General features: G+C 47.4%; 1 protein-coding gene across 12 annotated transcripts in view; it reads right to left on the bottom strand.

The window, feature by feature from the left end:
* Positions 1 to 26,724, bottom strand: part of TOGARAM2 (TOG array regulator of axonemal microtubules 2) — a 55,272-nt gene that overhangs the window by 6,777 nt on the left and 21,771 nt on the right. For 8 of the 12 annotated variants that reach the window (XM_068940080.1, XM_068940079.1, XM_068940084.1 and 5 more), the window contains exons 2-18: positions 25,897 to 26,073; positions 24,784 to 24,945; positions 22,968 to 23,261; positions 22,249 to 22,469; positions 20,599 to 20,771; positions 19,302 to 19,348; positions 17,269 to 17,357; positions 16,156 to 16,315; positions 14,998 to 15,162; positions 13,305 to 13,446; positions 11,675 to 11,780; positions 9,659 to 9,894; positions 8,246 to 8,404; positions 7,029 to 7,146; positions 5,965 to 6,068; positions 4,357 to 4,555; positions 2,979 to 3,195 (exon numbers count right to left, since the gene is read on the bottom strand). In XM_068940080.1, the coding sequence (XP_068796181.1) occupies positions 2,979 to 3,195; positions 4,357 to 4,555; positions 5,965 to 6,068; positions 7,029 to 7,146; positions 8,246 to 8,404; positions 9,659 to 9,894; positions 11,675 to 11,780; positions 13,305 to 13,446; positions 14,998 to 15,162; positions 16,156 to 16,315; positions 17,269 to 17,357; positions 19,302 to 19,348; positions 20,599 to 20,771; positions 22,249 to 22,469; positions 22,968 to 23,261; positions 24,784 to 24,945; positions 25,897 to 25,924 (2,620 nt within the window). In that variant the 5' untranslated portion in view covers positions 25,925 to 26,073. The remainder of the gene's footprint in view (positions 1 to 2,978; positions 3,196 to 4,356; positions 4,556 to 5,964; positions 6,069 to 7,028; positions 7,147 to 8,245; positions 8,405 to 9,658; positions 9,895 to 11,674; positions 11,781 to 13,304; positions 13,447 to 14,997; positions 15,163 to 16,155; positions 16,316 to 17,268; positions 17,358 to 19,301; positions 19,349 to 20,598; positions 20,772 to 22,248; positions 22,470 to 22,967; positions 23,262 to 24,783; positions 24,946 to 25,896; positions 26,074 to 26,724) is intronic. The other 4 variants (XM_068940085.1, XM_068940086.1, XM_068940087.1 and 1 more) reach the window with 4 other exon arrangements.

Raw genomic sequence — 26,724 nt, 5'->3', positions numbered from 1 at the left:
GAGTCACAGAAAAGGGGTCAATGCCAAGCACAGGACAGGTCTCACACAGTTCTCCGGACTGCGCAGGCAGGAACCGTGCCATACTTGGGACAGAGAAAGGCAAAGGTCAGCAAATTCACTGAGTTTGCAAGGAAACTGATGTGGAAAGAGTTAATAATTCCCCTTTAAGATCTGCCTCTTCAACACTAAATATTTCAGGCATATTCACCCAGTGCTGCATTTTCACAGCTGACATAAATCTGTGTGGCAAGGGAATTTACAGCAGACCTTGGCTATGTAGTTATAGCCTATAGCAATCTCGCCCCATGCAGAACAACATTTGGAACAAGCCATCATTTACAGCTGGATTTATAACTGTTTGTTCTAAAGAAATGAACTTGGCAAGTCATAAATTCCCATTAAAAAAAAGGAGACAAAGGAGAAAGGTGGAAAGGAGAGAAGACCAGCTAACAACCATAACGCAGAGCCTTCTAAGGAAGCTGTTCTGCAGAAGCCCTGATGGGCCAACTTCTCTTCACACCAGCATCAAAGCAACTCATTTGGGAAGTTAAATTAGGCCTAAACAACCTCCAAAAATCCATTTGTCCCTGAATTCTAGCAGTGTTGTACACCAGGATTTATTGTTCAGCTCTTTCTGTACCAAAGCCAAGGAGCAGCCCAGAGCCAAAGGCTCCTGGGACACTGGAGAAATAGAGGCACGGATGCAAGCTTGTCTACAAAGTGGTACATAAGGACTGCACAATCACAGATGCTGGTCACCCAGCCCACCAGTTACAGGCAGTAGGAGTTCAGGGCCTTTGCTGTTCTGAATATAAAGGACGTGAGCAATCTGCAAACCTGGCACCAGCCCAAGAACTCAAGAACTTTATGTGGAACCTGCTCTTCTGCAGTACCTTTATTTTAATCTGTGGGAAAAAACACATCCACAGCACACTTTTACTGATGGCATCCCCTGATGGGTCCAAAACCCAACTCCTTGCACACACAAATGCACACACATCAGCTCTCATCTCACATTTCAATAAAAGACCTCTGAGCTGCAGTAAATAAAAGAAGGAGAGCCCTGGAGACCAGTCACAGCTACAGCAATGACAGTGACACAGCTGCAAGTTTGTGTCTAAATCCACACCAAAAGAACAAGAGGGAAATTCGGGCCTGGATTCATCTCACCTAACTTTAAACACATCACTGAGGCTCTTCAACTAGCAGCCGTTGCAGTCAACAAGAAGACGTAAGCCCCTCCAGTTCTGAGCAGGCTCAGTCTCCCTCCCTCCCTGAAATGCTTCCAAAAGGGAAAAATCAGGCAATGCCAACACCTCTCCACTAGCCCCAGTGGACCCAGTTCCCTAAAAATCAAGTGTGTAAGATTAACCGATGTGTCACAGAGAGTGATGCTTGTGACAGACTTAAGGGCTGTTTTTGAACTGCGCGTCCTGACTGGAACGAACACTACAACCCCTTCCCAACTTTGAGAGCCACCCAGTCTCCTGTCCTTGTGCGCATTGCTGTGAATGATTCACAACAACCATACAACTGGGCTGAGGAAAAAAACCTTCAGTGTAATCCCATTGTAATTTATTCTCATCCTTTTACTTCTTCTTTTGTGCCTCCCTCATTTTTAGATTACTGCCCCTAAATTAGGCAAACTGAAACCTATGACAGGCGAGAGGAAGCGAGGACTTCACGTCAGGGCAGTGTATCCATAGGCTTATAAAGAAACACATAGCACCAGCACGTGTACAATCACTCTCAAGAGCAGATCACCAGGGAACAGTTTCAAACGCACTGACCAAAAAGTAGTTGTTAAAGGTTGATTTGATGAACTGTAAAGACATCCATCAGCTTACACTTTGGTGGCATTATCCATGCAAGAACACGCCACTGTACATCCATGGCATGCAAGCACATAGCTTGCAGATAACAACGAGGGATGGAGTGGCGGTACGTGCCGCAGAGCTGGCGCTCCCAGCGGGAGCGAGGCTGAGGATGACCAAAAGCTCCAGGCCACCTTCTCAGGCTGCAAAAGGACATGCTGCACACCCCACAGCAGGCCAGGCGGTTCAGGGCACAGGGCAGATCAGGACCTCACCTCCTCCCTCCTGCAGTTACAGTCTGGGCACACTTGAGACCCCACATTTGAGCATCCAGAGAAGGCTGGCTCCTCACCCTTGCGCGGGAGGGGAGCCAACACAGGTCGAGAGCTCGAGGTTGGCCATGCAGCGAGCATTTTATCCTTCATCTGATCTTTGCCGTCTTCTCTCACAACACAATATCATGTCATATTCAAAATCTCAATTTCCAAATCAGTGTTCAAAGGGACATTGTTACCTGGGCCCTGCACAGCTGAACTAAAACTCCAGAACGAGCAACTGAGTTCAAAAGATTTCGTACCAGGGTCAGCAAGGGCCAGACCAGTCTGATGTCGAGGCAGCCGGCACTCCCAGAGCGGGGAACAAAGTCCAGCAAGAGCAAAGAACCTCTGCCGTCCCCTCCCACCTCTCGCTTCAAGGAAAAAGCATGTTCCTTTCTCCTTCTTTTAATGAATATAAACTTTTAAAAATGTGCATGTTACAAACCCAATTTAATAAAAAATAAAATAAAAAGGCAATACATGCTGTTTCCCATGAGGAAAGAGTGAAAAACAGCCACAACAGACACCACAGTGACACAACAGTCACTTCCCTCATGCTCTTCTAGCAAGAGCTTAGTATAATCCTTAGCGAGTCCTCTCTGCTGAATTAATAATCAGACATATGACCCCAATGATAAGTGCTATCCATTGAGTTGCACCTCACAACATGACACAACAGATTGGGACAGAAAGAATTCAGACAGAGCCTAATAAACATCTTGCAGCAGCTGGATTTTTCCACAAAAACCAGACAGCAACAGATCAAGTGTTAATTAGACTGCAAGAGAGAAACCACAATTAGGGGAGTGTCTATGCCATAGGGTACTCAGGCAGAGGTCAGCCTTACCCAGGTGTGCAATGGATGCATCCAGCACCTTCACAGCTGCTGCGTAAATCCCTGCGTTCTTAGAGTTCAGGTTGTCGGTGACTGCTGCTACCACGGGGACCAGCACTGGGTGCAAGCCGTCCCCAAGGAGGGGCATCATGGCAGCAAGGGACTCGAGAGCCTGCTGGTTCACTTTCTTGTTGGAATCCTGAAGTCTCAGGACAAAAATGTCAAAAATCTGTTAAGAAAACAAATGACATGAAAGCTGAATTACAAGGTCTTTGTTTAGAGAAGGGATGTTGTAAGAGAAGATCTCAGCAATGTAAAAGATGAATATAATCCCTTCTGACAGGCCAGTGCTTACTAGTTCAACTGCACTGTTTTCCTGTGGGCTACTTACAACAGCAGTTGCACAACCCCACGTGGTTTAAAAGACTTCCTTATTTTATTAGGAGGTTTTAGAACGGACACAGTTCATATGGAGATTCTTTTCACCTATAAAATTAACCCCATCTTAATAACGCAAAAAAATCTTTTGGTATGAAGACAGTTATTTGTGATTCCCATCTTTCCATAAAGTTGTCTTAAGGACTGAGGGTAGTTTTGGTTTCGCCAAGACTGGAGCTGGATGAGATCCAGGTTTGATTTTAGCTGTCTATCGCAGAACCTAGGACTGGTGAAGTGCAGGGCTCTGATGAATTCTTCAGGATCCAATCTTTCTAGCTAACAGTTAGACTCCAAGTTTAATGTGCTGTGCCAGTTCTCATTAGAGCAGGTTCAGCCCCACAACAGCCACATTCTTGGGCAACGTTTTCTGGAAAAGGGAAGAAACACAGCTGCTGGGAGGAGGAAGAGGAGAAGATCCTTTTCTAGTAGTTCTCCTCCTTCTTCCAAAGAGCAGAACTGGGTCCAAGAAGGGTGAGAGCAGTCTTTCCCAAACAGGGAAGGGATAAGAAGGGAAGTAAATAGGCTGAATTGCACCTTCGCAATACAAGATAAAGTTCACATGAGCATCCTGTGGAAAAAAAAGTTATTAACCTAGCCTGATACTTCTCTCCCCCATCCCATCCTTTTCTTCTTCTGAAAATAACTGTCAGCTTTGGGTGGCTGGATTTCCTTTCTTTTCACTTAACTAAGCATAGGGGAGAGCAGAAGCCTACAGCACAGTAAACTGAAACACCAATTTGTGAACAGCACCAACAGACACCTGCCAGAGAAATACGTCTGGACTGGAATTACTTGCACTAAAGCCTGGAGTTGAATTAAATTATTCTGGGTAAGAAAGGACCAGCCAGTCTCGAACGACTGGTATGCAGCGCCAGGCAGATGCAGTTAAGTTTACTGGGGCAGGCTTGGGAAAAGAACTAAGGGGAAAGGAAAATGCAGATGCCCTAGATACCTGGACAATGTTTGCTGAGATGAGCTGGGGGTTGTTTTTGCAGTGATCTAGGAGGAGCACAACTCCCTCCATTCGTGTCTGAAACTCCTTGGCTGTCAACAGTTTGTTAAGCTCCTTGAGTTGTTCAATCTCTTCCACAGTGCGAAGTGATATGCGCCGGACTGTCTGATGAGGTAAGACGAGGACATCAGAGCTGGACCTTGAATTGGAAAAAAAAAAAAAAAAAAAAAAACAAGGTAAGACAAGACCTTTTGGTGATAACATCTTCAGCTAACTGCGAGAAAAGCATCTCTAGGAGACTTCCTAATGATGTAATTTCAGCTAGATTCTCATCTGAAAAGTGACTTTGATCTCATGACAGTCATTACAGGAGGCATTATCATTAGTGCTTACTTAGGAAAACTGAGACACTGCAGATGGGATTTATCTCACTTATCCTCAGATGTCTTCCAGGTACTCATCTAGCATCCCTTTGTGGTGAGAAGTAGAAACTACTTCAAAGTTTAAACATCTTAAGGGATCTTGAGGGAGGTGTCCATAATATAAAGAAATAAACTGCCTTGGAGAAGTGCCTGTCACAAGTAAAGGGGAATCTAGATAAATAGCTCAGATGCACCTAAACACATGAATCCCACCCGAAGGAATTAAGGGCATATCTGAAGGAATTCAGAGTATGAGTAATGGAGATGCAAACAGAAGCCAGGCACTGCATTAACGCTCTCACATTATCGCTTCCCTAGGGACTGATCTGATGTTTAGTGAACTCAATGGAAACAATTCCCTTGGATCAGTCGCCACTGGCACATGCCCGGGAAAATCCTCTAACCACCATGGAGAGGCATGTGTTCACCTTCCTGCCACTACAGAATGCAGAGCTAAACAAATCTACCCTGTTATCAGAGGAAAGGAGGTACAAGTAGCTCTCCCGCTGGCCTGAAGAGACAGCAAAGACCAAGTTCCTATCTTGAATGCTGATCTGCAGCACAACATAAAAACATGCTATCCATCAACCACACAGTCAGTAAAGGGTCTGAACAACATGAATAGCTACACAAAAAAATCCACATTCAGGCTGTTAGTCAACCAGAACTGCTCAGGAATTCTCTTGCTGATGCTTTGTGAGGGTCAGAAAGCAATGATTCATCAAGGCCAAACCATATGCATGGAAGTGGGCCATTTTTTGAAAAAGGCTTCTCAGTTCCAGACTGGGACTTCTCATCAAAACCACCCATCTAGTAAAGACTCCCCTCAGATGACAAGACCCTGATTGCAATGATCATCTCTAGTCAAACAGCAAAGAAACATGACTCTTCCACAGCCTCCATGGCACTGTCCTAGCCACTGATCTGGCTTTTCCAAGCTGCAACTGTTGGTTGTCTCTTTCTGTCTCTTGATTTTCGTGGAAAACCCCCAGAGAACTTGTGTTCAGCCTAGCGCAGAATTAGGTATTTATTTTTCATCTCACAAGGTTTTGGGGGCAAAAAAAAAAAAAAAAAAAACAATCTCTGGCACAGAGAGCAGGTCAGCTGCACCAGAAGGATTTTACTGAGGAAGAGATCTGAAAACCTTGTCACACGCTCTGTCAAATCTAGCGGAAGTGTTCAGTACCCTTCGTCAGAAGGCAAGATGTCCAGGGACGTCGTCAAACTGCTCTTCCTAGACTCCCTGCGGCCTTTGGCAGATGGAGGTTCAGATATATGGTCTTCTACCCCCTAGATACATATATAAAAGAACATAAGTCTATAAAAGATAAAATAGGAAATCATACATTTAAAACACAAGTTGTAACTGGGATCACTGCTACCCAGAAAGGCTTAGGAGAACATTTCGTAGCTTAGAGAGGAGACGGACCAGAGATTCTGTGATATCTACTGGAGATTCCATTTTCAGCCTAACGCAGGTTGTAGGTGCTACAATGATGGGCAGCAGTATAAAATCCTGAACGCATTAGTCTTGAGTGCAAATGGAAACAAAGGGACTTGATCGGCAATAAGCTTTCATGAAGGGAATAGCGGGAGATTTTTGGAGTATCTCAAGACTGGACTGTTGATGTTCAGAGTTGATTTGCCTTTCACACTCGCTCTCCCTATTTCTGCAGAAAGCAAGATTCTTTTCTAGGATATAAAAATGGAAAGGAATGAAAAAAAAAAAACAAAAAAAAAAAACAGGATGTTTTTCCACTGGTTGCTGAATTCAGAGCTCCTTCTAGCTCCACAGGGCACAGCAGTATCCCCAGAATACGGACAATATATGCGCTAAGTACGACAGCTTTGTGCGTCTTTTGTATTCCTGGAAATTTTCTAGGCACTATTACTTCCTTCATCTGTTACAAAAAGGTCCAACACCTTCAGAAGCACTATTCTCACTTCCTTGCTGGGGGCGGGGGGAAGGAAGAGGGGATTATTTCTTATGGGTGAGGGTGAAAACATTTTCTCCTACTTTTCTTCCTGTTTGAGGCTGATATTCAAAATACCGTCACTTTATTCCTAGCCACACTTGTTCTTTGACTGCCTGCTGATAAAATCGCTTAGGATCAACAGTTCATTCCCACAAGCAAAACAGCTCAGTAGAAGAAGAATGAGAAACAGAAAGACTGAATATACTTAATCGCATTCTCATATTAGCAACCTCAGTATTTGCATAAAGGAGACCTTCTCCTGCCAAGCACTTACTTTCTGCTTAATTGTTGCCATAACATCTCGCAAGTCATGTGATGGGAGAGACTGTTTCAAATACCCATCAAATTTTGGATGATTCATCAACATGTTCAGCATCTTCCGTCCATAAAACCTGACGCAGGGAAGAGAAATGAATGACCATCTTCTCTACCTAATCTTACTGTCTTCTTTACCTATCCATAAGCCAAGGAAGAAAAGGGTTAAAAGAATAAGCTGATATTTCATACCTGTCATGTGCAATGTTTGCATAAGAACTTTTTCTCCCTTCAGCAAAGAGAGATATTCACCTGCAGTTGGCACCACCACACAATGGTGCCAGCTGAACACAGGAGGCACTGGAAGACACAGGGCAACAGGGAAATACAGTTTCACCCTCTGAAACTGGGTGCACGGAGGGATCCTGCGGGATGAGTGAAGCGCATCTCCTGCTTTGCTGTCAGTGCTCGTGTGCAATGTCTCACTGCAAACGCACAATAATTCACAGTCCTTTCACTGGGGGAGAAACTAGAGCAAATCAGCTTATGCCTACTACTCTATACAAAAGTAGGCTGAAGGACAGTTAGTTGCTCATATGTTCTTGCAATCTGTTAATGAGGATTTAGAGTAATAATCAAAGTAAGTTATTCCCTTAACGAGGCTCTCCTTTTGCTGAACACTGAAGCGCTCTGATGGCTGCACTGGATTTTTTTTTTTTTTTTTTTTTTCAAACGTGCTACCAAATTACAGCTGTCTTTAAGAGGAAACGTGGAAGTCATGCAGCTACAGACAACAACATTATAAAGTGGCTAGGAAGAAGCAAATGTGACTATCACAGGCAACAAACTGCGTAAGGGGTTTAGGAACCTGAACACATTAGTTGAAGATAACTAGAATTTTTCTTCTGGGACAATCTTAACCATACCAGGAGTGCTTGGGGATCTTTTGATGAAGAACAGCAGGCAATACCAGCTTTGTACTGTAGAGGTAGGACCAAAAGAAACTGTTCAATTGACTAATCTGCATAAAAAACCATGCATGTCACAGGAATTTGTCAACGGTCCCTCTTGCCGGACAGCCTTACAGTATCAAATACAGTCTTTTCCCCAGACAGCATTATCCACACTGGGGAGTAACTTCCTTAATATTTACTTTACCTCTACTCTTTTGTGGTTCTAGCATTTCTGGCCAGCCATCAAAAATCCATTTTCAGGAGGCGGCAGGGAGGTCGTTACCTTGTGTCCTGATTGCAGTCCTGAGCAAGCTTCACCAGCGCCTGCACCAGCAGCTCAGTGCTCTCGCGGGAGCCCGACAGCAGCTTCTCAGCTCCGATCTGCTCCGTTACGGTCAGCAAGTGTTCAGCGGCGCACCTCCGGACAAGGGCGTTTCGGTGACTGCGAACGAGATTGCAAACACTCGGGCAGCGAGAAAGAGGAGGCGCGCGCAGAGGGACCGTCCCTGTCCTGGCTGGGGGCAGAAGGCCTGCCTCCTCGCCGCAGCGCGAGCCAGCGGCAGCCACTGCTATCCCCTGACAAGCACAGAGCTGGTGTCTTACTGATGGGCCACCTGCAAGGGTGAAAGAGAGATTCAAACGCCCTAGGCTATTAGATACTCAGTCTCTTTCCTGAAATTACTGACTCCAAGAAAGAGGGAAATGAAAAACAATTCATGCTGACTCGCATCAGAGGGCTTTCACCACACCACCACACACAGATAGTGCTGTGGTAGGATTGGGACGTTTTCCACCAACTTATCTCCAAACCTGCAGGCCCTTGAAAAGCCAGAAAGGGGTTTAAAAAAAAAAAAAAATACCCACACACATGGAGGATGAGGCTACAGAACATCCAACAATGCAGAGAGTTTGTTCTTTACGGTTTGGCAGCAGGTACGTTTGAATGTTTTACCCTTTTCAAAAGCTGAGAAAAGGGTAGCAGTCATTTCAGTTAGAGCATCCTTTCTAGAAAAGAGGAGCACCTATTTGAAAGTATCAGACACAACACTATTATTTCAAGGCAGCACCTGCTTCAGGTATCCCTTGAGGCTGCCTGTGAAGGCGCCTGTAATGTGACTCAGCATCTCAAAGCTAACATTTGGTGTCAATTTGACTAGAAAGCGAAGTCCTAATGACATGGTGTCAGACTCCTCCCCGCAGGAGCTGTGCCTGATGAGCAGGCACCTACCGCATCCAGCAGCTTCTCCCCTACATGCTCCGTGTCCCAGCAATTAGCCTCCCTGCTTCTCAAGTTAATGGCATAACGATGATGCATGGTTCTTCCGAGGGCCTTTGTGGTTAATGCTGTGAAATATCAAACAAGGATGCTCTCTGCTGGAATTGCCATTGCCTCTGTTCCTGCAAAGCCATGGGGCTGTACCACCACGCTCTGCAGGGACTTTCACTTCCCCATTGCTCACCACATCTAGGCAGCACTGACCGACTGTGAGAACAGGTAGGCTGTAGCAGGGTACAATTAGATGATAACAGGAAGGGAATTGGGATGGTCAGAGATTTTCACCCACAAAGTCACAGAGTATCTAGGAGAAAGGACTCTTCCCTCCAGCCATTCTCCTGCTTGTCCCTCTGCCCCCCTTCCCTTCCCCCTTCCCACACGATTTAAAGTGAAGGACATCCCTAGGAGAGAACCACGTACTTGACCCCACCAGCCATGAGAGCAGCCATTGCCCGTGCAGGAGTCACGCTTCCAACCATGATCCCAAGGGATCGATAAGCTGCTTTCTGAATGAATTCACTGGAGTCCCCTGCCTTCTGGAGCAAGGCTCGAGCAATCTCCTCCACCTCCTGGTCCATGTGCTTCTTCATGGTCCTGAAGAGCTCTCCAAGAGTGCCGATTGCAAAGCGACACACCTTTGAGCGGAGGTTGTTCACCTGCAGAAGTCATGAGGGAAAAACGTAAGAATCATCTTGTAAGAAGTATCTCTTCACCTGGAGGGAAGTCTCAGGAGACAACAGGACTTTTTTCTGGGTCCAGGTGGAATATAAGACCACAGTAAGAGCACAGGACCATAAGCACAGAAACACCTTTACTTTGATACCAACTTCTTGTCTGGCCTCAGGTCCCCTTACAGCCCAATTTTAATAAGACTGCAGGCCCGAGGAACATTGTTTCACACAGAATAAAGTGTGCTACTTAGCCCACAAGGTACACTGTTTTGATTTTAGACCCTTTTCCTGGGGGGGGAGGGGGGGGAACAAAAAATGGCTAATTACAAACTATAAAGGCACAGTTCATAAAGACAAGATAGAAGAAGGGTAGCACTTTCCTCCTGTACAAAAATGCAACAGCAGCAATTTGAGCACTCATCCAGGAAATGGGATGAGGATTCAAATCTACTCTCAGACCAGTTCACATCAGGACTTGAATCCTGCCGCTCCACCCACCCAGGAGAGCTCGAGCTGTTGGATTCAAGGATCTGCAAATCCTGGAGGATCCTGGAGGATCGCACACAATTCCTGCTGCAATCAGCGGGATTTTACAGAATTCAGTGCTACTCCGGAGTGATCCCTGCTTTCAGAGGACTATCTTGAAGAGCGGAAGAAATGAGCACCTGGGAGTCAAGCATTTCATTTGAAAGATATGACAAGAGACAGCCTTATGCTTCCTTCTGCCTTAGCTGTGCTTGTTAATAAAAAGAGAACAATATAAGGGCTAGAAGTGCTGAAGCTAGAGTGAAATGATAGCTGAACTATGCCTCTGCACACGACAGCTTAGAACAGAGAGATTTCCTCAGAAATACAAAAATAATATCAGAATCAGATGAGGTAAGCCGGAACGGCTTCTCCTCTTGTCTCTGATCTCTAAGCAGGAAAATCTGAGCCCTGAATTTCTAAACAGAAAGGTTCGAAGAGTCCAGCAACACCAGAGCCATTCAAGCATCTGACACCTTTAGCTATTGAATAGAAGATATGGATCTACTTTCATGGAAAAGTGTTAAGTCTTACCGTCTTCTGCAAGCAAAGGAAGATTTAACGTATTCGGCAATCACACGTGGTAAGAGTACAAGGCAGCTAGTTCAGGTCACAAAGAGTACCAGTTTGAAAATATAGCCATATATTAATCTGAGGAGCTTAGGTTGAGACCTCTCTGTTAACTGAGCAACGAGAAAGCGTGTGTGATCACCCTTCAATACGAGAGCTGGGAGGCTCCAAGCATCCAGCAACTGTACTGCAAAATTGCACCAGTGCAAGGAGACAGTACATCAACGGAAAGGGCAAATCTATAGAAAGCGCAGAGAAGGAGAAGAAAAATCAGGAGACCCTGGAAAATAGACACCTGCAGTCAGTCCCCTGGGATGCTGAGGAAGAGGAAGTGCAAGAGAGCTGGAAGGCAAAAGCTCCAGGGTTTAATTGCATCTGGGGCAGAGACTTGGACTGTAGCAGATCACTCAACTGGTGCCTCAGTTTCCGCATTTGTATATTGCATTCTAATGGCACGTAGCTCAAAGAGGAGACAGAAACAGATGCACTTGCAAATACAGTTACATACATAGGCAGATCATACAGATAGGTGACTTAGCTACTGGAGAAATGAGAGCTAAAAACAGTAATGGAGGCAGATGCAAAGCACACATGTAAATACACAGGCACACATCTACTCTCCACCCTGTGTAGGAGGTACATGGGACACAGTTAACTACAACGTTCCTACCTCTTTGGTAACTGCCAAGGAAACGTCATGAAGTCTGCAAAGAAGGATTTCTGAGTGGCAGATAGCCAGACGTCTGATGCTGAAGAGCCCTTTCCCCTTCAGCTGCCTGAAAGGCAATTACCGAAAAGACTGATTTTTCTCACCACCCAAGATTTAGGCAGCACCCTCTGAAATTACCAGGGTATCAGTTCAAACAAACAAAGGGAGGCGCTTCTCATACAGCACTTAATTAAACTGTGAAACAGGATGCTGTGGCAGTCAAAAGTATACATAAATCCAAAAGGTAATTAGATGGTTTCAGAGTGGAAAGGTTAATCTGTGGCCATTAAACAAGACAGCCTTCCTGAAAGCCCTGGCACACAAAGTCCCTATGCTACTGCTTCCCAGAAGCTCAGAGGCTGCATCATACTTCTCTGTTTCTCGCACCTTGCCTGGACACCGTCCTGCGATGCAGTTCAGTCTAGGTGTTTGCACAGTGCAATAGAGTCCAAAAAATAGACCGAGACAAAAAAAAAAAACCCAGTATGTCCTAAAAGATCCCACAATTTCTGCAGTTTCTTTTTGAAGAACCTGAGCTGGATGATTGACCAGTTGTCTCCCCACGGTAGCCTCCCCATCAGGAGACCCAGAGGGCTGCAGGGCCAGGCTGGGGCCCCGTGGGTGCAACCAGCTGCTCCCATGCCTGCAGCAGGCACCACATCGTGGGGGCATGTGAAGGGGGAGAGGGGCAAAGTGAAGCAGCTGTGCAAGGAGCTGCAACACAGATGGTTTTGCATGGTTCCTCTGGGGTGAATGGAGCCCCAGTGAGCATATGGTGTCCCAGAAATCAGAAACAAGGACAACATCACCTGAAATTCATCGTCTCCTCCTGTCAGAGTCTAGTTTCAGCACAATTGTTATCAACAAAAGTGCCTCTCTTTGGCCCATATTAAACTGTCAGAAGGAAAAAGTTCAATTCTAAAAGCTGAATTCCAACCTTGGCCATTCTGTGATTCGGTAAAAGTACAAGAGTCCTAAAAGATTTCTTTCTTTTGGATTTTCTTCTGCCATCAGCCCATCAGGAGGAAGGCTAGGTTGAGCACTTTCACACCATGTCTCGGTCTGTACTGCAGAAACAGAAACTCGCACTGCTGCAACCTGCACGAGCAGGAGGTCCCTGCGGGTGGAGGAGGAAGGCCCCCTTCTCCTGCTGGTGCTGCTAGCAGCAAGACCCAGCGCACCTTCTTACTTGATCCCACCTGGGCCGGTATCCCGAGGCCCCAAAACCTCTAAAACTGAAGATTGTTTCTGTCCTGGCTTGTGCTTCCGGCTTCAACAAGCAAATCTTCTTGTTCCACAAATTTCTCTCTTCCCTGAAGTTTTCATTTGCAGCTACCCAGAGCAGGAGGTAAAACCGACAAGGAGCACAAACCTGCTGTGGCCATCGCACTGCTAGCCACGGGGCGACCCAGGGTGAGCAGAAAGCTACCCCCACGCCCACGCACCGTGATCGCTCCGGGGCAGTTTCATGAGATCCCTTTTGGCCTGTCCGGGCTCAGCGCCACCGAGCGCAGCGCTGGAAGACATCGCTTTATCTGACCTTTACGCCAAGGTCGGGGGGAAAGGGAGCGAGCGGAGAGTTTTCCCTTACCAGTCGCTGCTGCCGAGCCAGCCCAGTGCGTCGCCCAGCCCCTGCTCCGGGTGAGAGAAGGGTCTCGCTGCCGAGGCGTCCCCACATTCGGGCTCCTCTCCCCACTCCGGGCAGCCCAGGGCGATGGCCGGCAGCGAGTCTGCTGCGGGAAGAGGGGTGAACACAGGCTGTAAGCGCACTGGTGCTTTCCCAGCACCCCACAGCCTCCCAGGCACCCTGAGCTGGGCACCAGCTAATAGACCCTCGAAATCTGGCTATGTCTCGGTTTCCATTTATTTCAAATGCACTAGATAGCAGACAGCTGAGTGCGCATTCATTTTAACATACTATTGGGAAAGCAGTAGTTTATGGATTTCGCTGTTTTCCAAGTGCTATGAATATTTACTATTTCAGAGTTACCCACCGGCTCTATTTCAAAGATGCTGAAGTGAAATTTATTTGTCATCAGCTATGTTTGTTTACAAGCTGTGCAATGCCTAAGCTTTCTCTTGTGGAAAAATGCAATTTCTAGTCTAGATAGCTGTGACAAAAAAGCCTTCCAAATGTGAATTGAGGATAAAAATATGTAAATGCAGATGCAAATTGTTGGCAAATGCACTCACTTGATGACAAATATACAAGGTATAACAAAATTCAGAAGATAAATGTGTTTGTTTTGAAACATATTTGTCATCAGATGCACTACTGGTCAAAAATGTCATGTCTTGCTCTCAAAAGCTCATTTTCTAAACAGTAGATGAAAACACCCGAGTTGTCTAAAAGTATTGAGTCTAAATATTGCACAGAATCTAGAGGAGCTGGTATGGACTATATGGGATTTTTATGCTAGCTAGAGTTTTTGTGTGTTCTACGAGATATGGAGGATATATATAAAATCAGCAGGACATTTTTCAAAAATGCACAGATAAGGTCTAATTCTGATCTCACTGATGTCACTGGTAAAATATACCTATATGTACGAATACAAACATGAATAGTTGAAAGGAGTGGAGAGCCACAGTAGGCTAGTTCTGGTCATTTTTGAAAAACAGGCCCAGGACAGAGCAGTGTCACCGGAAGATACCATTCAAGGCATCATTCCTAGCTCCATTTTTCTTAACTCATGATACTCAGGATCGTAACACAAACACAGACTAAACGATTGCTTCCTACCCACGAAAGAGAGACCAGAGGCACTGTGTGCTCCTAATCTGCTGTACGCCTATTGCGGATAACGAGCAGTTTGAGAGAAGCCGGCAGCCTCCCCTCTGTGTCACCTACCATACGCAGCTACTGTGTTTAGGCTAGGTGACAGGACGGGCACGACTTATGCCTAGTTTGTTTTGCACGAGGTATGACACGACAGGCTGGAAGCCTTTAAATACTTCTGGGTGCGTTATCATGCCAAGTCATTAATTTCAGTGCGGTGGGAACCCTTGCTGCAGCACCAGCAAAGCTGGCTGGAAAGCCAGGCAGCCGCGTGGACCGAGGGTGCGGCTCAGCTTTGCACGTACAGCTGGCTCCCCTTTTACGCCATTGGCCTGACCCAGCGCCAGCGCTGTGGTTTAGACTCCCCGCATGGGCAAAGGCTTGAGCTTAAGGCTTCACCACAGCTTTATTCAGCTAAACTTCCCCCCCTGCGCGGGGAAGGAGGCAGTCTGCGCTCCCGGGGGCAGATGAGAGCCACCGCCGGGGCACGCGTCGCACAGCTCACCCGAGGCATGGCGTGAGAAGCTACCCTCCTGGCTGATGGCAGGGATGTTGGGCAAGGACGGCCTGTTGATCCGCTTCTTCAGCGCGGTACCAACACCAGTTCTGCCCGCGTTGCTCATGCTGGGAGAAAGGGAGACGAGCCCATTGACATTCAGCGGGCCAAAGCCTGCAGAGATTGAAGAGGACCCCTGAGTCCAGAGCACTGGACGGGATGGCTAAGGGTTTGGAAACGGCTAGAGGTATCTAGCTGGAGCTGGAGTAACAAACAAAACATCCCTCACAGCATTGGCCCAAATAGCTCCAAGCACAGCAGTTGCGTGCTAACCCGCGGCAGTGATGGCAGAGTGCAGCGATGCTTTCCCTAAAGGATGAGGGAAACCCAGCACTGCATTTCCTTTGCTTTCCTGCTTCAGAGGCCAGATAGGAAAGTTACATTTCTGGGGCTCCCACCTCCACACTTCTCACCAGCACTTTGCAAAATAGCAGCAAGAAAAAGAACAGATAACCTTGTCCCGTACTCTTAGGCTGAGTGCTGACTTGCAACTTCTCTGCTGCTGCACTCTGTAAAGCGTGTGCCGCAGTACAATCAGCGCCTGTCAGTTGCAATTAAGTCAGTAAGCCATGTGCTCGTGTGGGTAAAACGCGAGCACTCGGTAAGGGCTCCAGTGCAGCTTTCCAGTGCGAGCTCCTCAGCGGGACAGCGGATGTGGGCAGGATAAACTGTTCTACCACATGAGCAAGATCATCTTTTGTGTTTTAATCAGAAATATTTTAACTTCAGTTCTTTCAGGCTGCAACTTGGTTAAAAAGCATTCTTTGGGACTCATCCATTCATCTATTCTGCTGGCTGCGCTCAAATACAGCGTCAGAAGCCCAGATGTAGTTGGCAAAGGAGAACTGCCAAGTCCAAAAGACTTGGTAGGAAAAGAGGGCAGAAGGGGCTCTATAGTCTGCCACTGACTCACTACGGGCCATGGTCAAGACACTTCATGCCTCTGTATTTTTATTTGGAAAGTAGAAATAAATCATGTTCTAGTTTCCGCTTAGATCTGTGCAACGCAAGTGTAACAGCCTTCAAGTTAGATTTCATAGACATTTTAACACTATGCAAGAGGCAAGCAAGTGAACAAAAAGACCCGCAACTATCGCAAGAGCTTACCTTCTTCATCAGCACCCACAGGGTCAGCGCTCTGCACGTGCAGCTGCAAGGACTTCTCCTTTTCTCTCTCTTTCTCCCTCTCTCTGCGCAAGAGCTCCATCTCTCTCATCTGCTTCTGGCGCATTTTCTCCTGAGCTGACTTGGATATGGTAATATGGATCTAGTCATAAAGGAAACACAGCATGGAGTATAAAAGGACCATATACGTGACGTCTAAGCAGGTATACAGTGGCAGAGTGTCATGGTCTCTAATGCAGTTCCAAACACACCCCAATAGCTTCAGGAGTAATTCAGGAGTAATTACTTTTCCTCACCTCAGCACACAATTACACCTGATGGTGTATACCACATCATCTCCATACCCTTCCACTGCTCCAAGACACTTTCTCAAGCTATGTCAGGAAGCCTTGCTCACACCAAGGAGCCCATAGGGGTGCTCCAAGAAGTATCAAAAACTCACGCTACCAGGGAACTGCCAGGTCGCTTCCCATAAGGCAGGGCAGGGGAGTAAAAACCATCCGCTAGTACACGCAGCCAGCAATGAAAGGTAATTTGCTGTTTTCTAGCTATAGTAAACGTCAGTAATTGCAGCTGCTTCTCGCTTCCCTGCTGCTGAAGGACTCAGCTGCTCTCAGAGAAGACATATGAGTCCAGAAGAGGAGTCACGTGAACAGGAAGTTTGAGGAACACTGGTCCAAATGAATAGAAAAAGAGAATTACAGGGTTGCAAGATACAGCAAGAAAGGTAACTAAGGAAAAGCAAGCTTTCCTATGTTATTTGGCAACCTTGCTTATGCGCTACATCATAATCTTTGCTTTTGCCTCCCAAGCATGCAGTTTGCAAGCGCTCACTGACGCACCACTTGCTCTGCCATTCGTATCTGTTATAAATTCACCTCTGCACATAAAGAGTGCTTCTTGCTTAACTCTAGCCCCATCTCCCAACCAACGGTTTCTGCACAGTGAAAACACACAAGCTTACCTTTTACAGCTCTTTAGCTATAAAAGACATTCCCTCGCAAGAGGAAAATGGTAATTTTCACTGACGTTTTGCGCTAAATACTGAACAATCACCAAAGAACAAATCCCCTCCCCCCGGTCCTTAACCCTTACCCTTCCGTTGCTCTCCTTCCACTCGTCATCACTCAGGAGGCGAGGGCTCGCAAGATGATCCATCCCCGTGGCCCGGCTGAGGGAGAGGCCTGTGAATGGCAACAGAGATTCGGACAAGCGGCCAGCAGACTTCACGCCCCCGGCAACACGGTGCTGGGGAACAGGCAGGACTGGTTCCAGCATCCTGAGCTCTAGGTAGACAAGAACATATATTGCCTACGAGCATGGCGAGTAACTCAGAGCACCTTCAAACGGGTGGGATCCTTGCCTATGGCACTGGCCGCAGAAATGGCATTGCTCTCTTGGCCATCAAATGCCTACTGAATGACAAAGGCCTTGGTCATCAGCTCCCGCTGAGCTGCTATGTTTGCTGAAGAATAGCAGTGGGATAAGGCATCCCCTTGTAAAAAAAAAAATTGCTTATCGGTCCCTATCTACTTTGATTTCATCCTCTTTTTCCCAGCTGCTAGAGTATCTCCTGTTTTTTGATAGCTACATACCTTTGTAGAGGTAGGAATCGGTATGTCCTCCTCTGCTGGACTATTAAAAGGGCATTTGAAGAAAAGCTTGGGATTTGTAGAATGTTACCAAAAGCAGAATTTTGTTCTCAAAGCTGGAATTCATTCTCCCCAAGCAGCTTCATTACAAATCGTAGCAGATCAGCCCACTTTCTGGGCAGCCTCACTAATGGCTGATTTTCTTAATGAGAATAGCACACTGCAGCTCATTCTGAATCACTCTCCAACAGAGCTGTTAAAACTCAGAGAGCTAATCATTCCATGCCTGGTTTCACAGATGATAAAATCGTGTGATAGCCAAGTAGTAGAAAAAAAAAGGAATAACTTCTTTAAATCAGGATTTTTTTCCTATTGAATGGTCAGGCTGATGAGAAAGAGAGAGAGAAAGAATGATAGTTTAACCGTATAGCTCATTGCTAGTCCGGAAAGCATCCAGTAAAAATGTCACCTTACTTACTCAGCAATTCTCCTCCCTAGTTGTATTCAGCATCTTAGCTGCATATCAGCAATAAAGTAATCATTACTGTAGTGTATGCTCGTTATTTGGCAGAGCTAGCACTGCGCTGAGACATCAGTGGATCTCATCCTTTTTTCCTGCATCAGCAGAATTATTTGTTACATTCTCACCTCTCCTGTTTCTACAAACCCACAGATGGCAAAGGACAGCAAAGGCAACACAGATGGGACTGACACTACTTTGTCTTGTACAATTTCTATTCCTAGTGATGATGAAGATAAAAAACACCACCACTGCGCATCTCAGAGCCCTGCCTGAATTTGCAAGGTTGACATTCGCAGATAGGGTAGGGCAAAGATGTTTTTAATAATAAACTTAGCATATGTGATATGAGGTAACTGAAATATAAAAAGGAAGCCTCAGTTTATAACTCAGCATTTAAGGCAGACCTATGCTTTAACAGGATGGAAAGCTCAGTTCAGACGACTGCTACAGAGATGGGATCCTTCTTTAAACTTCTTTATCTGTAAATGGAAAAATCATAAGGACTTCCTATCACGAGGTGTCAACATTTCTCCTAGTGTAAAATAGGCAATGGTCATGAATCTCCTTCAGGTGTCGAAAGGGATTGGTTCAGGATCAGAGACTGTCCTGAGTGAAGATTTCCTTCCGTTGTAGGAGGAGCAAGTGGCTGCATTTCTTATTTCACATGAAATGCCTCATTTATCTCCAATCTTTGTGGCATTGGGAGGCGATTGCAGAGAGGCAAGACATACAAGCACAGTGAAGAGCACAAGGTGAAAGAGTTGGAGGAAGAGCTTCTTTTCCTGTAGTGCATTTCCGGGGCCCTGGGGTAACCCTCTCAGCTCCACACGCTGGACTCACTCCCACCCAAAATGCCAGAGCGCACTTTCCCGGGGACTGGGTCTGGGGCAGCTGTTGGAGCGCCTCAACTAATCACAAAACGTTTCAGAAAGGTCCTCAACTGGACATTCGCAGTGCCATCCACCAGCTGGGATGTCTGTACTCATTTTAGGACAAACATGCCCTGTACCTACCCAGAGGTTTAAGGGTCTTCTCCTGAGTTCTGCTGCCTGATCTTGACCTTAAGAAAACGGGAGAGAAAAAGTACATAATGAGAAGACATAAAGAGAATGGGTGTAGCTTTAATAAAGGAAGGCTTTCTTAGCAAGGTCACCCTGATGAAGAAGCAAATGTAACTCTTAAAACAATATTCAAAGCCCATTACTGGCTGTTAAATTTTCCGTTTGCAGAGTCACACAAGGAGCTAATCTGGCTCCAACTGAAACATGTGTCAGATTCTTCAATTTGGACTTTAAATATCCAATTCTGCTGTCTCTCGCTGCTGAGCTACGTGGCTCTCACTTTACATCCAGCCCTTCTGAATCAACAAGAGATGTTAAGCTTTGTCTGGAGTCTGTACTGAGGGCAGCCACTGCCCTCAACACACCGGCACACTGTTGTAAGTCTAACTTTGCCCGGGTCTTGACTTAAACTGATGATAGTACGTTATTTAAAATGGCAATACCACTGCTCTCTGCTGAGAATAAGATTACACCTTCCTGCTTTTTTTTTTTTTTCCCCTCCCTCCTTCTGGTGGTTGGGGGTCCAGCTCAACTGGTAGATAATATATTCAGATTGCACTTTAAAAGCCATACCGATGCCTTTAAATTGAAATATTATTTCTGTGACTCTTTATTTGTTATTACAGCTGGCATAAGACTGCCAGCTAGATTTCCCCATGCAGTTACAACTGAAAATCTTTCCACTCCTAAAGAGTGTCAGCCATATAACTGCTCTTCAGCTCCTTGCCCCTATGATCTTAAAATCTCATGTAAATATTAAGACTCTGTGAGTCTCCGAAAGATAGATGTATATCTGTGCTCTCACTCCTCAGTGAAGGCCCGGCTGCAGAAGAGTTACGACTGACATTTACAGAAATGGCATCTGAATTTAGTAGATGGATTTACAACTGCTAATATTAGCCCTAAGATTCTTGCAGGTGTAGATACCTGTAGTCAAAAGTTCACACATAAAATCAACGGCCATATTCAGGTAAATATAATACAATCTTCTTGTTTCCTGAGTAGCAACACAGAGATTACAGAGCGAACGAATATCAGAGTCCAGCTGAGGACCCACGAGTCCTGACCCTCTGCTTTTTAAGTATATCGTGTTAGTTTCGACATCAGGTTGGACCATGGACCACCTTAGACACACAATCTGGCGAATATGCATAAGTTTGCATAAATATATTGGAGAGCTGACTGGAGAATAACCTCATGAGATACGTGAGTTGAATGGTGTACTGGGGAGGAGGTGACCCCAGCTTACCTCACCTCCAGGGGCTCTTGCGAAACCGGAGAGCCCGGGGGAGGCCCCACAGCCCTGCCAGTGCCTCCATCCAGCATACTTGCCGACGTGGCGATGGGGGGAACCACAGCCGCCCCTTGCAGCTTCCTCGCCGCCTCCTCTTCCTCACTGCAACGGCAGGGCTGCAGGCAAGCCTGGAAACAGGAGAGCCAAGTGGTTGGGCTGAACGCCGCCATCCTCCCTCGCCACTCAGGCAGATCGGTCCTACCCAGCCAGCGTGCAGGCCGGGGGCTCGGCCAGCGCCACCACGGTCAGAGGGGAGCATCCTGCGGCAGCTGCGTGCACCAGAAGTACAGGGGATGCTGTTGCCTCTACTAGCCTTTCTGCTGGTACCAGCAGGGTTTTAGATCATTATCCCCTTGCTGTCCGTAATGCACCGACCAGCCACTGCTCAGCTCCAGCCAAGCCTCCACAAAGTCATTTTGCATGCTGTCAAACCCTGCTTTGCTCAAGTCCATAATTTTTTTCTGCTGTTGCCCTTCCTACAGTCCCCCATCAGCCTCTTGGCCCAAACATTCACATGTTCTCTGGATCCCAGGTGCTCTCCAGCTTCCACACAGTTTATCATTGCCAGCTCACTGTCATTTACTAAGCTCAGCATTGCTCCCTACTCTGCCGCGCTGTGTAGGGCCTCTCTGCCTGCTGAGATCACTTTGTCTGGAAAGGCCACTCCATGCCACAGCTACAAATAGGGCAGAAGGAGCAGGGCAGGCAGGCATGCACCTTTCTTTAGTATCTTTTTGTTCTTTTCCTGGCCAAAGAGCCAAACCAGGACCTGTTTAAACTCCAGTGAAACCAAAAGAGCTAATATCAGGGATACATTTGGCCCTGTATCTGCAAGGCTGAAATCAAGTGTACCGACCTTTTATTGGTTTTCCTGTTCAAAAAAGTTGTTATAGGCTCTTTCTGCCTACCATGGCAAAATCAAAACACCTGCAACTCCTGTCACTTCTGCAAAGCCAGACAAGAGAGCAAGGTCTGGGCTCCGTTCCCTATGGGCAGAATTGCCCGTTCCAGTCGCCTACCCCTGTGCAGACCTGTGGAAGGAGTCAAAGCTGTTCGGGGGCCACTGAACTCTAGAAACATCATTAGAGGTAACGGTGCACGAGGACTCAGTTGTACTTTGAATTCCCCCGTGGAGTTGGACTGCCTATCCAGCAAACATCTTCTTCCTTCTAAATCAGAGTTGGTATGCCACCAAGACTGGTGTGTCTGAACAATAACAGCCACGTACACAGCACAGAGGGTTGACAAATACGCATATTTTACCAAATATCGTGGTACGCGCTTGGCCAGGTTAGATAGCTGCTGGTGTTTTCTTCAGTCACAAAACACAACAGAAGCAACTAGAGAGTGCAAAAACTGTTTAAAGAGGAATTGCCCTATTTACCTATACTGGGGACATGGAAGTCCGCAGTATGCACACCACAAACACAACGTGCAGCTCACCATCTGGCTGAGCTCTTCCTCGGGTCAGCTGCTTCCCTAGACTTGCACATGGGGAACAATCACCTGGGAGCTACGATCACCTGGGAGCTCTGCCTACGTGCAATAAGCAGAAGAGCCATCAAGCTCAATTTGGCTGGGTTTGCTTGCTTCGCACCCTTTTACCTCTGACGTCAACCCCTCATGGCTCTCATCGCTGTCTCCACCATCTATGCCGTTCTCCCAGTCCTTCGGCTCCCCATTGCTTGCCTCGCCGGTCTCGGGGGACGGGGGACCATGCTGGATGGGCGGCATGGGCTTGGATGTTACCAGGAGCCTCTGGGAAGCTGACCTGGAAACAGCTGGCTTCAAGGCAAGCCCTGCAGGGTCACCGCTGTCCAAGAGGCCTGCAAAGTGGAGACACGAAGCACAGAAGAGGCAACGTTTCAGATCCAGAACACCTGAAGCTGGATCCCACAAGGGCAGATTTCTTGGAAATCTGTAAATAGCTGCACAGTGAAACCCGCTCTTCAGTGGACATGTTAATGCTGGCAGCCACCTGAAGCAGCCCAGGGACTCACATGACCCATTTTCCCAGAGCCACCTGGGGCTCTCCAGGCTCCTGTCCAACAGCAGGGAGCCCACAGATCTGCCCTTACCAGGATTAAACCACCCGCATAAACATCCGCACATTCCTCTGCCTGCCCCACAGACCAGCAGTAGGGCTGCACAGGGGGCTGAGAACAGAGGGTGTTATTACAGTGTAGAAACACAAACCAGCAAAAGCAGTGGCTCATGAAACGCAATCATAGGGGTGGTTCACTCTTCACCAGGAACGTGCTCTAGCTCCCTAGGCTGGGGAAGGCGCTGCTTCCCACAGGAGAGCGGGCAGGTTCCAGCATTACCTCTCTGCGGCACTAACAGGCCCTCAGACATCCTCCTCTTCTTCAGCTTGTCCTTGATCTGAGCAGTTTCCATGGCAGCACTGCTCACCTCCCTTTCTCCAGGGTCCTGTTTCAAGGCTGGGCTAGGGAGCTGCAAGAGGTCACCTCTGGCCCCGGTGTCCAAGTTTTCCAGGCTAGTCTTGCCATCCCGGACCTCCAGAGGAGACATGGCCCTGGGGTAGAGAGGCCTCCGATCTCTACCCCATAGACCAGGTTGCTCCTTCACCTGGGTACTTAATAAGGGCTGAAGAGAAGCTGCAGATCGGGTGAAAGGAAAAAAACTGAGTCAACCTCACTTCTTCACGATCAATGCAACTGAGGAGTTTGAGGCATTCATTTTTAATCGCTAAGAACATCAAATTGTTTTTATTTTTCATAAAGCTAACATCAGTCTAATTCTTATGAACACTGTTGAGCTAGCAAGCCAGGAGAGAGAGGTCAAGGGCCCCCTCTGATACGAGGGAAAAAAGATGACCGTCTGCAGCATTGGCTTCTGTGAACACTGCCACTAAAATCCAAATAGCGCTTGTGCCATTTATGCAAAGCAGAGCGAACTTCTGGCAACAAGAACTATAGGCAGCAGACAATTAGCTTTACAGATGCTTACAGCTGTGGACAGTTCTCTGAAAACATTAGCTCAGTCCTTAGCAGGAGTCAAGGGGGAAAGATAGAGGAAGGATTTGAAACTGTAACACATTGCTGTGTACCTGTACTTTGAAAACTCTGTAAAGCGCTGGTTTCCTTCCTCCCTTGGAAAGGTAAAAATAAAATGAAAAAGGCACCGAGAAGCGGGGCACAGTATGGCACTACGTGATGAGAGAGACACTGAAGGGAGATGCTTCCCCTTGAGAAAAAAATTATTGCTGAGGAGAAGACAGAGGTTTATAAAACCATAAAGTTTAAGGGAAAAGTGGAGCTCGGAATGATTATCCGATATTTTGCATGAGACTAAGGCGCATCCAAAGCAATGGGTGTCCATCCAACGGAACCGCAGCCAGAAAGGTTAGGAAGACAAAAGGAAGTTCCTTTTCACGCAGCGCAACTGAACTGCAAAACTCATTTCCACCGAACGCTGCGAGCACCAAAACGTGCACGCCATAGCCAAAGGCACAGGCGCTGGTCCTGATACAGCCCATTCCTCAGAAGGTCTCTATGTCATGAAGCATCAGCAGCCGCAAGGAAAAAGATTTGCCCTTCTCTCCCAAGTATCTACTCCTAAACCAACTCTGAGGTCTTGGGTTCGAAGAAGCCATTTGGGCCTTTTGGTCTGATCCAGGGCCGTTGTTCTTGGGTAGCCAAGAGCAAAGAGAGGCACCTCAGCAAACCGGCAAGTGCTGCCGGGGTTTCTCTAGCAACACCCCATCCTCAAGGGTCAGATCTGGGGGGTGAGCAGAGAAAGAATAGGGGAATTTACCTAGGGCAAGACCGCATATCAATATCCATAGGATAGAAATGGACAGAATTAGCATCTCATTACAATGCGTGATTTATGGCCAGCTGGGCCACAGTCCCTGTTTTTGGCTGGCAGGAGTAGTCATCTGACTACTGCTGTGCTCTAGCAACCAAAAGATAAAGCGTAATAAACTGCAAGTAGATAAATGCAATGCCAAGCGTGTCGCTGGAGGAGGGCAGGATCACCTGCAGCTCTCCATCAGCTACCTACGCTGATACAGGGCCAGTACATGAGGGCTGACCTCCAAGGACCACGTCTCCTTCCATACAGGCTTTCCTTTCAGCTCAGGCCACCGTTGCATAGTCAACCCCCTTCTGCCCTCACCTTCTTCTGCTGTGGTCCATCTGCTACCACAAAGCTGCAGGTTGGAATCGATGCTTCCTCCTCGCAGCGCTCGGCATCTGGGCTTGACTTCGGGGACGCTCCCGCAGTAGACAGCAACTGGGACACGGTACTTGGCTTTAAAATAAGGAGCGTATAACTGACCTGAATTTGTAGCATTTGAGTAGGAGAGAGGAGGAAAAAAAACAAAAACAGATACCCTTTTCCATATCAGTTTCTGACATACTAGGATAAACCTACAGTCCTGGCCTCTGTAAAGGCCTCAGTGGCTTCAGGCCATGCTGACTAGCAAGGGATTTATTTTTCAGTCTTCGGACACCTGCATAATCTGCAAAATTACATAAGTTTTGCTAGTTGTCTATCCAAGACTACAGGATTTCTTTCTTCTCCTTTCTGACGGCAGATAACCCACACTGGTCTCTAGAATTCGACAATAATTATATGCTTCCCAAAACTCATTCAAAAGTTCCATCTTGTCTGCAATTCGCACTCAACTTTGTTGGCTGTTTTTTGTTTCTCCCCACAAGAAAGATACTAGTAAGACACAAACAATTAATCACCAGGTGTTATAATTAAGAGAACTCTGCATTAGATGGCCCCAATATTTAGATGAGGTAATCGAGGAAGTCCACTATTAGATGTCAACTGTTCATCCAAACTTTCTGCTTTGCTCTGTTGCACTGTTACCGGATTTTATTCCCCGCTTTCTTTACTGCAGAGACCCCGAAAGCAGCACAAACTTGACCAGTCCCAGGAAAAAAAAAAAAAAATGCTGATTTTGGATACTGCTGAAAGTTCAGAGCATGTTTCCCCATCCCTTATCCCGGCCAGTGTCCTCCCCTGTAGGCAGGCTCACGCTCTCACGGAGCGAAGAGCAGCTGCTGTGCTCGCCAGCGCAGCCGTCGGCTCCGAGGCCGGGCGATCGGCGCTGCGAGCACGGCTCTCTGCGTCCCTGAGCCAGGCAGCGGTCCCGGCCCCGGCTACGGCCACCGTCGGCTAATATCCTCCGGGCAAACGCTGCGGGAGCGGGATTGCAACAAGCCCCGAGGGCGGCACTAATGGTGAAGGGCTCTCCGGTCCGATGCGGGCCATTACCTGCCGCGAAATCATCGTGCGTCGCCATGCGCAGGGACGGACGAGCCCTTTCCAGCCGGGAGACTACCCGACGCGGTGCCGCTCACCAGCCCGGATGCGGCTGCCGGTGGGATCCTCTGCCACATCGGACGCCTGCGTGGAAAACAAGACGGCTACGGCTTCCTGGCATCTCCCCACCTGTGGGACAAAATCGCTGAAGTCAGGGGCTGTTTAAAGGCAATAGCATCAAAATACGTTCAGAAAATATATATTTTCCCACATGCTGGCAGGAAGCCCGAACGCTGCTGGGAGAGCGTCATCAGCGAAGGGGGGGGGGAGAGCACGACTGCTGCAGTGGCAGGGCTCCTCGCGGCACTCGGCTGCGCCGCCACACGCCGGACCCGCTCCCACCCAACTCGCCGCTCCCGCCGCAGCCGAAGCCGAGCTCTCAGACTTGATAGCAGAGAGGCGAATCTATTGCCCATTAGAAAGGAAAGGAAAAAAGCACTTGAAACAACTGCTGTTGTAGCTGCATCGCCTGCGTTTATAGCATTGCGGAGGTATCGGTACCAGTTACAGCACCTCAGAAAGCCTGAGGCTGCAACCCACCTATAGTTAAGGATCCCAGCTATGCGAAAGCTATATGCCACGCTCACACATGCAACCGCGCTTCCCAAGGACTGGTGGACTTGCATGCCATGTTATAGCGTGCAGGGTTTACCAAGGTAAAGGAAGCTCACGCTTAGGTTAAGCGCTATAGCACAACCTTCTCTTTGTCAGCTTCAGGTCCCTGCAGCCCGTTTCCTTACTGACACGGCTGCTTTCACTCCAAAACCTCTTTCACCCTCT

This window comes from Struthio camelus, chromosome 3, assembly GCF_040807025.1.
Source record: "Struthio camelus isolate bStrCam1 chromosome 3, bStrCam1.hap1, whole genome shotgun sequence".
NCBI classification, from domain to species: Eukaryota; Metazoa; Chordata; class Aves; order Struthioniformes; family Struthionidae; genus Struthio; species Struthio camelus.
This window is presented reverse-complemented; position numbering and strand designations above follow the sequence as displayed.